This window comes from Bidens hawaiensis, unplaced genomic scaffold, assembly GCF_021521415.1.
Source record: "Bidens hawaiensis isolate Kalapana, Puna unplaced genomic scaffold, B.hawaiensis_p1.1 tig00024831_1, whole genome shotgun sequence".
NCBI lineage: Eukaryota > Viridiplantae > Streptophyta > Magnoliopsida > Asterales > Asteraceae > Bidens > Bidens hawaiensis.
Genome location: NW_027493936.1, coordinates 10,312 through 27,227, shown reverse-complemented (window position 1 = coordinate 27,227; position 16,916 = coordinate 10,312). Strand labels below are relative to the sequence as shown.

Below are 16,916 nucleotides of genomic sequence, written 5' to 3'. Positions count from 1 at the left end.
ACTCAAGAACAAAGTAAGAGGTGTGGTTGCCGGTCATTATGGTTAAATTCCAACTTTTGAGGTATTTTAACAATACTCGTTGTACTTGTGCAAATTCCAAAAGAAATAACAAAATTCCAATATTATCAATTTAATAAAAACTCGTGACTTCCTATTTATATGGTTTAAATTTAGGACATAATAAAAGAGACAAATTGACAGTCACCGACTTGACTAAACATCTATGGTACAACAGTCATAAAATGTCCCACATCAGTGGTACAACAAAAGCTTTCATAGAAGGACTAGTAATGACATACTGAAATAGTAAGAGGAGGTAGTCTAAAGATGAGTCAACCTGAAGGAGTAATCTGAAACATAAAAGGGTCCAACCATACGTATGCTTAAAGTCGAAAGAGAGAGAGAGAGAGAGAAGGAGAATGGATAGGATGTTTTCAGTGGACGATATTGCGGGCCACTTTTGGTCACCATCGCCGGCAGCCGACGATGAGTCATCCTCCGCCTCCAAGAACCGCTCAGCCATGAACCGGAGCATGTCCGAGTGGCAATTCCAATGCTTCCTCCAAGAAGCATCCGCATCTTCATCTTCTAAACCAAACGATGATCTTGAGATCAAACAAAAACAAAAACAACAATCAACTTCTGCCTCCGGAGTTAATGCTCCCACTGATTCCGAGGAGTATCAGGCGTATCTCAAGAGTCGTCTTAATTTGGCCTGTGCAGCTGTTGCCTTGACCAGGGTATCATGTTTTATTATTCATTTTTTACTTTAAATAACAACATATATATTACTAATTGTAAAATTTGTTTGGATGATTATTAGCTATATTAGTTTATTTGCTTGTTAATTGTTAGTCTTGAAGAATGCCTTTATATCATGATTGTCTCTTTTCTCTGATACAAGTATTATTTCATTATGGTTATCCTTGCCTTCTGAGTCAAAAGGGATTCTGGTTAGACTCTACTGATTATTATTATTATTATTAATAAAACAGTTGAATACATTAGAGATTAATTCTATATGAGATCAAAATATCATAGTTATTAAATGCGCTAGGCGCATAGGTCTCGCCTGGGGCCTAGGCACAAGGGGCAAAAAAAAAAGCGAGGGCATGAGAAAAAAAAGCGCACTTAATAAAAAGATTTAAAATATGTTATGTATATGAAAAAGTAATATTATTCTTCAAATAAACTAAATAAAAGCTGTTATATACCGTTTAATATAATTTTATTAGTACCAAAAGTTCTAAAATATTCAAGATTCAAATGTAATTTTAATACATGAAGAACAAAATATTGAATGTAATTCTTTTGACTACTCCTAGATCTATGTTTCAATAGCACTCCTTGCGATTCTTTTGCCCAGCTTTTATCTTCTCATATTCCTAATCTAGACAATGCCGAAGCGCTCATCTAGGAACTAGAAGTGCATTTATTATGCATCGCCTGAAAAATGGGCCTAGGCGCAAGAAGCGAGGGCTTTCAATAACTTTGCAAAATACTAAGCACAAACAAAATACACAATGATGCCACAAATTTTGAAAGCTGAATATCAGATGTTTTCTTGTTAAAAACCATTTGTTTGCCTAATAGGGTTGAGTATGTTCTTTGTCTAGTTGAATACCATGATGAGCTTGTGCAGGGCCGTCTCCTAGAATTTAAATACCTCAAAAGGCCCATAGCTTAAACGGATAATGGACATGAAAAAGTTTTGTGCCCATTGTATTTAAGATGATTAAGATCCATACATATTTTATATAAAAAAATGGTTAAGTGTATAGTATAAAACAGATTTTTCTTTATCGAATATAAGCAAAGTTGATCTTAATTGCCTAGCCCACCATTGGATTCTATAAATAAACATTGAACTTAACTATATGCATAATAAATGATACATAACTGCAACATAAGTATAAAACAATCTTCAGAAGAATAGTCACTTCAAAGTGCATTCACTGATTAATGATTAAAGCAATCTTCTGATCCAGATCTTAAAACTTGCATGAAATTCACTGATAAAGAGGTCCAGTAGATCCAGTAAAGTGATCACTTTAATATGTAAGCAAAACAGCAGATAAGTGACAAGATAGAACCATGTCTTTAAAAAGGAAGAGATTTTAATGTTTCTTGCAAATATAAGTAGTGTTGCAACTTTGAAGGTGTTACTATTTGTGAGGGAAAAATTGATTTATGAAGTGCCCTGTAAAATCTAATTTAGCAATAATCTCGTACTTGCACATGTTTGCTTTTGTTGTTAATTTGATTTCTGGTTTGCTAACAAAATGCGGATTACATTTGAATATTTGTCCAACACTGGTGATAGCGCAGAACTTTGGTGTTCCTATCTTGTAGTTATATCGTGTTTTTCCTTTAAGTCTATTGCTTTTCCAGTTTTGTTTCAAGGCACTTTATAACTTGTATAGTTTACTCTTGACCTTAGGCATCTTCTGTAAAATCTCAAGATTTTGCTGCACCTGACAATGGATCACAAGCCTCTAACACCTCACAGTTGGGAAATCAGGTTCCTTCTAAAGGTCTGCTCTAGGTTGTTTTTTGGTTGAAAATGTTTTAATTATTTATTTGTTCTGCGCTGTTTTTTTTTTGGGGCTCTTTTTTTTGTCTGTGCCTGTTTCATTTGATAGAATTAATGAAGTATACAGCTAGTTATATTTTATATACACATATGTATTTTAAGACCAAAGTTTGGTACGAGCTGTAGTTTGTTTTACCCCTTATATTTTAATAGTATATGCCTTTAACCCATATATATATATCATTTAATTTGATTTTTCTATAATAACATGCATTCATTAACTTTTTAGAAAAAGCTGAATACGCATCCGTGTTTAATTTTTTTTTACGACACTTCTGTGTAGTTTTGTTGAAAGGGGGTTGTATTCAAAATGGTATGTCTTGTTTTGCTCTCATAAGCTATACGAGTGGTAGTACCGTAACATGCCGAACCGATCCTGACTGAACATCCGTAACGGCATTATTGGAACTGGCATCAGTATTCGTATATATATGGTTTTTATTTGAGGTGAAACAAGGGTTGATATCTTTTTGGGCGTATTCACAACTTTTTTTGTGGGTTCTCTTTTGGTTCGCCGCATAGTGCAGGGAATCTTACTGGTTAGCTTTTATAAAGGTTTGATTTAAAAGGTATTTTGAAATATTGATATTAGTTGGATGATTTTAGTTGCTAATCATGTAAGGCTTTTAATTATATTTGGTGAGTAGTATTGATTTTCGCCACTTCATAATTGCCATTGGCTTATTACAGAAATCAATGTTTGTTTATATGCTCGTTTATTTCTCATCCTGTACACTTCTTATCAAGTGTTTAATGTGTAATTTTATTACTGTTTTTGTTTGAGATTATGAATTGCAAAATGATTAACTGTGATTATGTTTGTATGGGGTGGGTAGTTGACCCCAAAGGAGCTGGTAAGGATGGTGGTGGGCCTGTCGGAATCCCCTCATTGCCTGTTGTTCAAAAGAAGGCTGCAATCCCGGTGAAGTCAGCAACAAGCGGCTCATCACGAGAACTTTCAGATGATGATGAGCTTGAAGGAGACACAGAAACAACTCAGAATATGGACCCCACCGATGCAAAACGCGTTAGAAGGTAAAATACAAGGGTATAAGACCATTCACATCCATTCTCCTATTTCCAAACCTAAAATTACACTAAAAATCACTATCTTTTCTCTCTACTTTTCAATAAATACCACATATTTATACCCTAATCATTATCTTTTCTTTATACCGAAAGACAAGGGTACATGCACCAATCGACCGGTGTGCAGATGGTTGAGTGTTATGCGCCTTATGTCCAAGGCTTGATGCAAAACTACTACCAAGCCGAGGGTCTCACCGGAAGCAGCCTCTCTATTCCTACGGGGTAGAGGTAAGGCTGTCGACATCTTACCCTCCTCAGACCCTACCATAGCTTTGCTATTGGTGGGATATACTGAGTACGATGATGATGATGATTATCTTTTCTTTCTCGTTCACTCACTACCAGTTTCAAAAAATATTAAAAAATTATAGGGCGTGTACAGTAACTTTTCAAGTATACAGAAATATCATTACATTTTCTCTCTCTCACACTCACAACACCCTAAATTACTCTCTACATGATTAAAAATCACTCACAAAATATAGAAGATTTGATAAGAGCATTCACAACCCATCCATTAAGCCCTCCTTCGTCTTTAAATTATAAAAACTTCTTCCAAAAGAAGACTCCATCCCTCACACCATTTCACTTATATAACCCTAAATTATAAAAAGTTGCTACAGTAACTTTTCTTATATGAAAACTACTATTCATTCTCCATCAAATTTATATGATTGTCTAAAAACGAGAAAAATAATAAAATAAGCGTTTGTGACTAAGATAAAAATAAAAATATGGAATGAAATGTGTGGGGTTTTTTAAAATAAGAGAAAAATTCTAAAAAGTACGATTTTTAGTTAAATTATAGAGTAGAATATGTTGGATGAGAATCGCAAGGGTTCACTTTTGTTGTTCCCTTAAAATAAGGGCTATTTTTGTTATTTTGTTTTCTTTATTGATTTTTTTTATCTTGATTTATCACTAATCTATAGGGAAAGGTTAAAATACAAAGGAAGACACTGATAAAATAGAACGTTGAAACGGGTTGATATTTTAACCAGAAACATGTCAAAACGGGTTTAACCAGCAGGATGCTTTAAACGGGCGGAACAAGCTGCTGTTTAAACCAAAAACATGCTTTAAGGTTGAACAAGCTGCTGTTTTTTTAGGTTGAAAAATATGTTTATAAACAGATTAAATTATGTTTTTTCTATTTATTATTTTTTGAACTTTTGGTTTTCAAGTTTTAAACATTTTGAGGTTTGTTAGTTTGCAGTTTTGAACTTTTGTTATAGTTTTTTTTTTTTTTTTTTTGTATTTGAACTATCTTATTCAAGTTTTGAATGCATAATATTTTTTTATTTTTTTTTACATTAAGTGCGCTTTTTTTTTTCTCGGGTCCTCTCGTAACTTGCGCCTTGCACCTAGGCCCTCTGCGAAGCCTATGTGCCTACCGCATTTGATAGCAATGAATTTCATATATCCTTTTCAAAACTTGGTATAATATCATCATATGTAGTTATCTAGTATCTACCCAACAAAAAATCATAATATCAAATATAACTCATTTTCAAATATATGGCAATTATATTCTTTTCTTGAAACCGCCTTATGATATAAGAGTTTTGAGCGTACGGAGAAAGAGAAGAGTATAATGGTTATATTACAAAAATGCATTAAACAAAATGGGTAATTAGAATTTTGAAATATTTTGGATATGTATATTTGATGTTAACTTTCTTATAGTATACAGAATGATATTATGCACGTTTTCGGAGATATATACTATTTTTTTAATAATGCATATCAGGTGGCTAACTATATGTGTTTTTTTTTTCTAGAATGCTATCGAATAGAGAATCCGCTAGACGTTCAAGAAGAAGAAAGCAGGCTCATTTGACTGAGCTTGAAACACAGGTCTGTTTCATAAAAATTTTGTGTCGTTTAAGGCAGACAAAACACGTAATTAATATCTTCTATCCTTGTTCGTAGGTTTCTCAATTACGGGTTGAAAATTCTTCATTACTTAAACGTCTCACTGACATAAGCCAAAAGTACAATGAAGCAGCAGTTGATAACAGAGTGCTGAAGGCCGATGTTGAAACCATGAGAGCAAAGGTTAGTTGACTCATTGACCCGGTTATGCTTCATGTTTGACTTTTCAATTTCTTTACCTGTTTAACCGAGCATACATGTAGGTGAAAATGGCTGAAGAAAGTGTCAAAAGAATAACCGGGTTTAACCCGATGATACAACCCGTGTCTGACATATCAACAATGGGTCCCATGCCATCATATTCTTGCAGCCCATCTGATACATCCACCGACACTGTGGTTCCCTTGCAAGATGACATGAAGCAGCAACACTTCTACCAGGGCCAACCCCCACCACCTGCAGCCACAAACCACCACATATCCGCTGCACGAGTGCCCATGGTCAACCTCCCGCCACCAGTCGAGCATGTTCAACACCCGAATTCTGTGATGTCGGATGTCGGGGCACAGAAGATGGGTCGAACCGCTTCAATGCAGCGGGTGGCTAGTCTGGAACATTTGCAGAAACAGTTCCGTGGAGATGTTGGCGGGAGCGCCCCAGGTGGCGGGGAGCGCTAGTATTATATCGTTGGAATCTAATGGTAACCTAAACATCATCATTTTTATGTGCAGTGGCTTCATCGATCGGGTTCGGGTGGCCTAATTTTGGATTTGTATTGTGTCAAAAATCAGTTGGTGTTCTGGTTATTTGAACTGTGAATATCTGTCTGTCTGTTCTCGCCATTGGATGTCTTGTTCTCAATTGAAACATGGAATGTGAACAATGGATTTTTATGCCTTTTGGACTTCTTGTTGACCAATTAATTACTATTTCTAATAATGGAAAAGGGTCTAAAAGGGAATATGGTAATTGGTAAAAATAATCCAAATTGTTTAATGAATAAATTTAGGAGGTTTGACTATGTTTTGATCTCTATAATAGCAGTGATCAAAACCTGTAAAATTATTATTATACAATGGAAGCCCTCTAAGATCTGGCAAGAACCTCCAATTCCATTATCATGAAGACTAGGCTGAAATTAATTGACCAACTTTTGTGGTGGTTTGACCACCTAAACCCCCATCTACAATGATGGGACTTGGTCTCCCACATTGATCAAACACGCCGAAGCTGGTGCAATATATGAGCCCATCGCTATCCAACAAGTTGCGACGATGTCGTTCGGTGGTTCCGGTATTACCGAACCAATTAACCCAAAGAAACTATTTCATAATTAGATTAGAGGTTATTCTATATGATGAGGTGGATTTATTGATTTGTTTTGATTTTGATTTATCACTATTCTGTTTACCTAAAATAAGTTGAATTTACTTAATTTACTACAATCCCTTTCCCTCTATATATATAATCATCGATTTTTATGGTTCTCAATTCCACAAAGACTATTGAGGAACGAACAAGAACAAGGTTAGTAGAAATATATTATTTTTCTTTATCTTTCTTACTTAAATCTGTTGTGGTTTACCAACAATGTTTTAACTAGAAAAGTGTCAAGAAACGGTTTTCCTAAAGGTTGAAACAGGTTGATGTTTTAACCAGAAACATGTGAAAACGTTTTTTTAAGGTTGAGCAAGCTGTTGCTTAACCAAAAACGTGTCTTTTAAGGTTGAACAAGCTGCTGTTTTTTAAGGTTGACTAATATGTTTAGAATATTTGATGTTAACTTTCTTATAATATAAAGAGTAATATATCTTTCTCAAAACTTGATATAATATTTATTTGATGCTAACTTTCTTATAGTATAAAGAATGATATTATGCACTTTTTTCGGAGGTATATATGAAATTGTTCTATTTTTTTAGGAATGCATATCTGGAGGCTAATACATTTTTTTTCTCCCTAGAATGCCATTGAACAGAGAATCCTATAGACGTTCAAGAAGAATAACGCGGGCTCATTTGACTGAGCTTGAAACACGGGTCTGTTTCTTTTGTGTTTTTTAAGGTAGACAAAACACGTAACTTATATAGCCAAATCTTCTATCCTTGCTCATAGGCTGCTCAATTACGGGCTGAAAATTCTTCATTACTTAAACGTCTCACCGACATAAGCCAAAAGTACAATGAAGCAGCAGTTGATAACAGAGTGCTTAAAGCCGATGTTGAAACCATGAGAACAAAGGTTAATTGACTCGTTGACCCGTTTATGCTTCATGTTTGACCTTACCACTTTTTTACCGCTATATATGCAGGTGAAGATGGCTGAAGAAAGAGTCAAAAGAATATTCGGGTTTATCCCGATGGTTCAGCCAGTGTCCAACATGTCGACCCCATCTTATTCTTGTAGCTCATCTGAACCGACACCACCTGCCGCCACCAACTGCCATATACCCGCTGCCCGTGGAGATGTTGGCGGGACTGCCCTAGGTGGCGAGGGCCACTAGTATTGTATTGTTGGAATCTTGTGTTAACCGAAACATCATCATACTTATGTGCAGTGGCCTAATTTTGGATTTGTATTGTGTCAAAAATCAGTTGGTATTTGAGCTTTGAATATCTTTTCGCGTCATTGGATGTCTTGTTCTTAATAAAACAATTGAAACATGGAATGTGAACAGTGAATTTTATGTTTTTTCTTTTGACATTTGTAATATTAAAAACGAGTGTGGGTCGTAACAAGTTTGGTTTGAAATGGCAAGGGGGGCAAAAGTAATATAGTAATAAATTGCAAACTACCGTTGTCTCACAAAGTGGCACTGTAGGTAAGGGGTACTGCTTTTTTTGCTGTGTGTACACCAACGGTCTGGCCACTGCGATGTCTGTACCAACGTTCTAGTGATCGACAGTGTCGTGGCTGTACCACGAAGACGACATCGGCAGTGTGGTGGCTAGCAACCATAGCCACTTAGATGAAGCAGGTCACCACTGCATGTTTAATTTAAGATTATTCGATTTGTTACCGCATACCATAGAGACAGATTCAAGGTATAGAGGCAAGACCATAATCGCCATACAGATCGTGGGGACAAGTATCACGACAAGGACATTGCGAATTTAAGTGGGAGGTCCGCCTAAATACAAAAAGTGAAAAAACATTTTTCACGAGTTTTGGATGCTTCTAGAACACTTTTGATGCATCAAGGGCTGCCTGGAACTCTTCGAAACAACCCCGAACTTTCTAGACCAGCCATGATACATCTTAAAAGGGGTGTATGTTTTCAAAAAATTTCTAGATGCTAGCATTTATTATTTATGTTTAGAATAGTCTAGATTAACAAGGTCTGGATCAACCCTTACTAGTATAAATAGGCATTAAGAGCATTCCCAACACATTCCTTACCTTATATCTGTATATATATATATCATATAATTACACTAAAAATCACTGTTTTTTTTTTCCTCCTGTTTAATTAAATTATACTTTTTATACCTTTATCATTATCTTTTCTCTTTCCTCCAATCACAACCACTTTTAGAAAATATTAAAAAATTATACGGTCTATACAGTGAATCCCCAAATTTAGCTTTCCTCTATTACATTTTTTCTCTCCTCTACTCACACCACTCATAACCATACCATATAATTTACAAACCCCCTCATATATTTTAAGGGAATGGGCTGTGAATGCTCTAAGGACTTCATTTGTACTCACAAACACATCACAACTTACACACTTGTATTTGTACTAAAAGCCTTGTAATCTCTTGTTGTTATATAAGTTTGTTTTGAGTGGTTGTGAGTGTAAATTATAGGGTGGAGAGAGAAAATGTAGTGATTTTTTTATAAATTTGGGGAAAGGGTTGTGATTTTGTGTAAATTATAGGGTGGAGAGAGAAAATTGTAATGAACAAACTATAATAAAAAATATATTATTTAATTAAATAGAAGAAAGAAATGTAGTGTTTTTTAGTGTAATTATAGAGATAGGGATAGAGAACCGGATGAGAATGCTCTTAGCTTGTACAACTTGTTTAGTCGTCAAGAATCGTTACAGGTGTTGGTGTAAAGGCTGATCTTAGATGCATTTAAGAGCCGCACGCGAGTTAGAGAAATTACTGCGTGGCAATAGGTGGTTGTGTTATATTAGTAGGAGGTATTTCATGGTTTATTATATATGTTGTGTGGATAATCCATTGTAATTAGGGGCTGTTTTATTCAGCATGTTGCTGCTGATCATGTTCTTGTAAACGTTTTGATTAATATATAAGTTTGTTTTGTAAAACAAAATTAGGCTGGTAAGCATATTTATTTTCCCAAAATTAGGCTGGTAAGCATATTTATTCTACCTAACAACTTTCAATCTTAAATCATCTTAATAAGTTAATTACATTCAACATAAGAACGATTAATGTAACTTATCTATACTTACATACAATTAACGCAATAATTTTATAACAATAACTTCACTGCTCAATATTTACTAAGTAGTAAAGTGTTATTTTCGTCCTTGTGATTTGGCAAATAATGCGAATTTAGTCCAAAAAGTTTCTTTTTTGCATATGGACCCTCCACTCCACGTTTCCCAATTCTTTCTAATTACATCCAAATCACTAACTCCTTTAAATTGAATCGTTAACTCAGGGGCAGACATGTCTTTTCACTCTTTCTTTATTACATGAGTACAGTGCCAAAATCGTCCCTAAAGTTTGGTCACATTTACTAATTTCGTCCAAAAATATTTTTTTTTGCAATTAGACCCTCGATGTTTCCCAACTGTTGCCAATTTCGTCATATTTGTTAACTTGGTCTAAATTTAACATTAACTCAGGGGTGAAACTGTCCTTTTACATACTTGTTTACATTGTTTGTTATTACGCTGAGCTAAACCCCTTATATGACTAAAAATAAAGAAGAATAAACAAACAGATAATATATTGGATTCAAACATAGGAATCGTGAAATGTTATAAAATGTCATCAAACAAACACATAATAACAATAATGTAAACAAAAATGTAAAAGGACAGTAACAACCATAAGTTAACGTTGAATATAGTCCGAGTTAACAATTTGGATGAAATTGGCAACAGTTGGGAAAAATCGAGGGTCTACTTGCGAAAAAAATATTTTTGGACGAAATTCGCAAATATGACCAAACCTCAGGGACGATTTTGGCACTTTACTCATATAAAAAAGAAATAGTGAAAAGACATGTCGACCCCTGACTTAACGATTAAATTTAACGAGGTTAGTGATTTGGATGTAATTGGCAAGAATTGAGAAACGTGGAGGGTCCATATGCAAAAAATAAACTTTTTGAACTAATTTCGCATTATTTATCAAACCATAAGGACAAAAATAGCACTTTACTCTTTAGTAAGTTTTACATAAATGATGTGAAGTTTAAATAAAATACAAAAACTTAAACGCATAAATGAATACTAAAGCTTCAAATGAATAAAATGTCTAGTTTGTTCGTTCGTTAAGGAAATAATGTGTTCACGAACGGTTCACGAACACTTACCGAAACGAGATTTTATGTTCGTGTTCGTTCATTAAGGAAATGAATGTGTTCACGAACGGTTCACGAACACAAGCGAACACAAATAAAAATCAATAGAGCCTAGAAATTGAGACCGGCGTATTCATCAATGTGAATAATAAAAGTCTGTAAACAAATCAAACAAACACAAACAAGGGTATGTTCTTGCTCGCTCATTTAACTTTAAACGAATACGAACACTTAATCGAACAAATATTTATATTCATTTTCGTTTATTTAAAAAATGAAAATTTGTGTTCATTATGTTCGTTTGTTTATAATCTAAATGAACATAACTGAAAAAGATAAACGAATATAAATGAACATAGATGACAAATGTAAATGAACACAAACAAGTATAAATGAACGTAAATGAAAACACTTAAATGAACTCAAATTAAAAAATGTAAAAACCTTTAATTGGATTACTCATCCAGATAATAAGTAATTATTTTCTATTAATGCATAAGTGAACATAAATAAACAAATACAAACGAACATAAATAAACGAACATAAACGAACGATCGTGAACATAAATGAACAAGCGGAACATTTGTTCATGTTCGTTCGTTTAATTAAATGAACACAAATATTTTGTTTGTGTTCATTCGTTTATTAAATAAACGAACATAAACGAACTTCCCGCCGAACAATTCACGAATAATTCACGAACGTTCGGTTCGTTTACAGGCCTAGTAATCCTAATTCGTATATATAGAGAGCCACACTATTCAATCCATATATCTAAACCAAATTTTAAGGAATCAAATGGAGTGCATAATTTGATAAAAGTCTTAATACTGTTTTTTGATTATAACGTTAGGGATGAATCATATATGGATTCCAATGTGAATACTCTAAAAAGGTATAGCCTACATATATTATCAAATATCTAACTAAAGGGGAAATTGAAGGAAATGATCAAAAGAAAAATAAAATCCAGTCCAGCCATCAGTCCAGTAACCGTCCAACCAATCCAATTGACAACAGTTCATAACGGCTTAGCTGGACCGGCTAGGTGTCTGGCTCGGTCCAGCTGTGAGAAATTGCATCCAACAGAACAAAAGCACTAAAACTTAAAACCACACCATAAGCAATAGACATTGAAATGAAAAACGTATAGCAAATAACAAAAGTGACTGATAATAAAAGTGTTGATAATGTTTTACAAAATGGAATCCGAATACTAGGTTTTGATTATTAGCTAACCGTATCAAACGCTAAGTAATGCTCGTGTTTTGCTAGCATCAACTAGCCTATAAAGTCACCAGCGTGCTTTTGGCGTCTTCGTTTTCCTGCTCGACCATCTCATTAATGGCAGTTTTTGAGTCTTCAAGTGCTTCCGGATCCTTTTTCAACTCCGTTTCAAATTCTTTTGCCGCCTGCAAGAGTATTAGATCTTCAAGACTCCCAAAACTAAAATTTGAACTAGAGGTTGCAATTTTGAGCCGGATCAATTGGGTCATGTATGAGAGAATTAAATAAATAACCAAATGGAAACGGGCCAGATGGGTTGAAAAATTTACCAAATACAAGGTGCAGTGGTGGTAACTGAAGAGGTAGGTCCCAGCAGAGCCCAGTTGGACCCGCAAGACTCACCTTAAACAGGGACGTCTGCGCAGAGACCAACTGGATCCGCAGGACCAACCATGCTCAGAGACGTGACGTCCTTACGCGCAGTACGCAAGCTGGTCCCGCAGGAAATGCCTCCCAATGGTGAAGGACTCCGCCTGTCCCCGCAGCCTCGGATACAAGCCATTAGGGAAGGCCACCCGCGCAGCATGGCTACACGCACAAGGCACTTAGCTCTCCATCATTCAGTGTCACCTGAAGGAATGAGCCAAGCCGGGAGCAATCCCGCACAGAGGCGGGAGGGGGAATACTCCCGCCCAAATAAGCCAGTCCGTATACTGAAGGATCTTTTACTGTACCTGACGAGGTATGGGCGAAAGATCTGATCAGAGATACGACAGCTCACTGATACAGTATGGCGAGCAGCATGCTCCTGTACTGTATCACTATTAGCCGCTGCCTACTCACCAACTACTGCCATACCACGTGCGTAGCCGTCAGTTGGTGGAACAGGAATAGTATACAGCAGGCCTGGTCCCTATCAGCCGCTACCTACCCACCAACTACCAGCAGGGCACGTGCGTAGGCTACTGTTGGTGGAACAGGAACACTGTAGCAGCCGGCCATACCTCCTTGGAAACCTACCTTCGGCTATAAATACCCCAAATGGTATGATCATCTCATCTTATCATCTTACTACATTATTATCATATTATACCTGATATCTGCTCTAGCAATCTCTTAATATACTTTTATATTTAAAGAGCAATCTAGTCTGATTCTCACGCCGGAGGGTGGTCACAAGGAGGAACCCCCCCCCCTTCTCAGTGACGAGCTCACGGTGTCTGTTTTGCAGGTTATCAGAAGAACCATCTTCCAAGGGTCTAACCCCTCGTGGGAAACATCTCTCCAACCCCCAGGTTACCAGTAATCTGTCCGGGGTCCGGTTAGTGTTTCTTCATTGGCGCCATCCGTGCTTAAAGCTAGAACTTTATTTTTCTCCAGTTTTTTCAAACTTCTACAAAGATGGTTAGAGAAATTCCGGTAACCACAACCCCAGCTACTAGGGGGAATACCGGCAACACAGTTTTTACGAACACTACCCCGGCTACCGAAGCCGGGGCAAGTGAAGTAAATTTTACGAACACTACCCCACTTACCAAAGCTGGGGCAAGTGCAGTAAATGATCGCCTACTGGGATCCACCGATACCCAGTTTGAGAAACGAAGACTCCCCCGCCAGACTCTCGATGAAGTTAAGGCATGGGCGGAGGCACGACAAAAGGAATTCCAGGCTGAGTTGGACGAACGCTTGCGTTCCGTGCAACAGGCCGACGAATTCGAGTACTGGGAGGACGACTCGGAGGAATCCGACTCCGACGCGAACCCTCGCCATAGGGCAAAAGGGAAGCGTAAGGAAACGGAATCCCAACCGAAAAGGCATTTTGGACAAGCCTTCAAACCAAAAAGCACAGGTGGAAGTCCACGAGACTTCTCTAAAACGTTCAGACCAAACGTTGCAAATGCAGGAACGTCCAAATTTGCAAGGGACATTGCTGAAGCAATCGCCCCAAAGAGTGCCAAACAAATGCCCAACATAGGCACATATGACGGTATATCTGATCCAGACGATCATTTGAACAGGTTCATAGCGGGGGCAACCGTCAGCAATTGGACGGAACCCACGTGGTGTTACATGTTCCAAATGACGCTGGTGGGGGCTGCTAGAGCTTGGTTTGATCGTCTACCGGTCAACCACATCTACGACTGGGCAGACTTCCAACAGAAGTTTAGCCAACACTTCAGCCAGCAACGGAAGTATACCGAGGAGCAATGGACAATCCTCAAATGCATACGAGAGGAAGATGAATCTCTGCCAAACTTCATCACTCGCTTCAACTCAAAGAAGCTAAGTTTGGGCAATATCAGCGAAGATCTTGTTCGCGCTGCCTTCATCCAGGGCGCACATGACCCAGAGCTCATCCGCACCCTAACGGGTAAAGATGGCATGCCATCCACATGGGATGGCATCATGACAGCAGCAAAACGCTATGCGGAAACGGAGAAGCAACTGGGTAGAGATCTCCCACAGAGCACAAACCTCTACACTCAGAAGACGAGAGAAGACAACGTCCTCACCGCCAGACTAAATAAAAAGCGAAAGCTAGGCATTTGGCAGTCAAGGGTAAACTTTGACACCTCACCCGGCTTGCAACATCGAGTGGGCGGAAGGGATAATGTACACCCGCACCGAAACTCCAGATGGACGCCACTCACTAAAAGCGTCACTGAGATATTCGCCACTGAAGAGCTCCCGTGGCCAAAACCTCCGATAATCCGACATCGTCACGATGCTGATCGGAGCAAATACTGTGACTTTCACAAGACAAAGGGCCACAACACTGAAGAATGCATAGATGTAAAAGACATGGTCGAAGCATTTGTCAGAGATGGGACGCTCGCGCACCTCGTGGCGCAATAAAGGCTGAGCAGGCGGATGCGTGTAGAACCCCAGCTGGGGAAAACGAATAAAAATTCCAGCTTCAACATTGAGACTACATGCTGCGTAAAGAACGAGATCCCGAACCAGGTGCGTATCGGCTCGATGGCGCTCCCATCCCAACATGGAAGGGAGCTCATTTACACAGTTTGCATGTAAATCAATTCCAATTTGTAAAGAAAAGGCCAAGAGCCACTTCTAATGGAAATGATTCTCTTTTAAGAACATCGAAGCTGATGATTTTACATTTATACTTTTCTGAACACCAATATGCCGGTTTTCACCGCATAATTACGTGAGGTCATTGCATGGGAAGGCGGTCCTACCCGCACGAACCCAAAAAACGTGACAAACCTTCACGCAACCGCGCGTCGAACGGTTAAACTATGCAACACTGGTGACGGCATTCACATTACGTAAAGTCGTTGCGTGGGAAGGCGGTCCTACCCGCACGAACCCAATAACGTGGCAAACCTTCACGCAGGTCAGTTGAAGGAAAAGTTCAATTCTCCCATTAAATGAAAGTGCCGGTCTATCCGCATGAATCATGAAAGGAAACTGAACACTAACCTATCGACAACCGCGCGTCGAATGGTCAAAAACAAAATTCTTAAAAGGATAAGGAAAACCTACACGCAGGTCAGATAAGGGTAAAGTTTTGCCATCCTACTAAGTGCAAGTGACGGTTCTACCCGCACAATCACGAAAGAGGAAACAAAACTTCTCACCTATTATCAACCACGTCCAAAGGTTAACTTATCCTCAAAGGATGAGGAAAACCTACACGCAGGTCAGATATGGGTAAAAGTTTTGCCATCCTACTAAGTGCAAGTGACGGTTCTACCCGCACAATCACGAAAGAGGAAGCAAAACTTCACACCTATTATCAACCACGTTCAAAGGTTAACTTATCCTCAAAGGATGAGGAAAACCTACACGCAGGTCAGATAAGGGTAAAGTTTTGCCATCCTACTAAGTGCAAGTGACGGTTCTACCCGCACAATCACGAAAGAGGAAGCAAAACTTCACACCTATTGTCAACCACGTTCAAAGGTTAACTTATCCTCAAAAGATGAGGAAAACCTACACGCAGGTCAGATAAGGGTAAAGTTTTGCCATCCTACTAAGTGCAAGTGACGGTTCTACCCGCACAATCACGAAAGAGGAAACAAAACTTCACACCTATTATCAACCACGTTCAAAGGTTAACTTATCTTAATGCCTTAGAAATGTCGAAAAGGAAAACCTACACGCAGGTCAGATGAAGGCTAAAGTTTAGCCATCCTACCAAGTGCAAGTGACGGTTCTACCCGCACAATCACGAAGGAGGAAGCGAAACTTTAACCCACTATCAACCACGTTCAAAGGTTCTTCTTCTAAACACTTGGAAAATTGCTAATTTAAACTAAGTATGCAAGTCATAAGTTTATAAAGCAAGGAACCCAAAGAAGGAAATAACAATCTTATACGCAAAAAGATTAATATTTCAAGAATATATTACAAGAATGGCCGGGTAACTACCCGCTTAAAAGAATAAAACTATACAAATCTATCTTAGCAATGGGAAGGGATCTTCAGGATCAAGCTTCAGGGCCGCTTCCACTTGGACCCGCTCCGTCAGAAGAACGGGGTGGTTCGAGGAACGCTTTGAGGACAGCTAACCCATCATCAGCAGCAGCTACTTCGTCCACCTTCTCCACCACTGGATGCGGGAAGGCGGCGTATTGATTCAATGCTTGGTCATAA

The 16,916-nt window shown here is 37.9% G+C and overlaps 1 protein-coding gene across 1 annotated transcript; it reads left to right on the top strand.

The window, feature by feature from the left end:
- The first annotated feature begins 393 nt into the window (after positions 1-393).
- LOC143570138 (light-inducible protein CPRF2-like) lies at positions 394-6,427 on the top strand. The gene is made up of 6 exons (XM_077055874.1): positions 394-740; positions 2,441-2,534; positions 3,430-3,628; positions 5,464-5,539; positions 5,615-5,740; positions 5,821-6,427. Exons 1-6 carry the CDS (start codon positions 420-422, stop codon positions 6,232-6,234), a joined length of 1,230 nt encoding a protein of 409 aa, XP_076911989.1. The 5' UTR covers positions 394-419; the 3' UTR covers positions 6,235-6,427.
- The last annotated feature ends 10,489 nt before the right edge of the window (positions 6,428-16,916 follow it).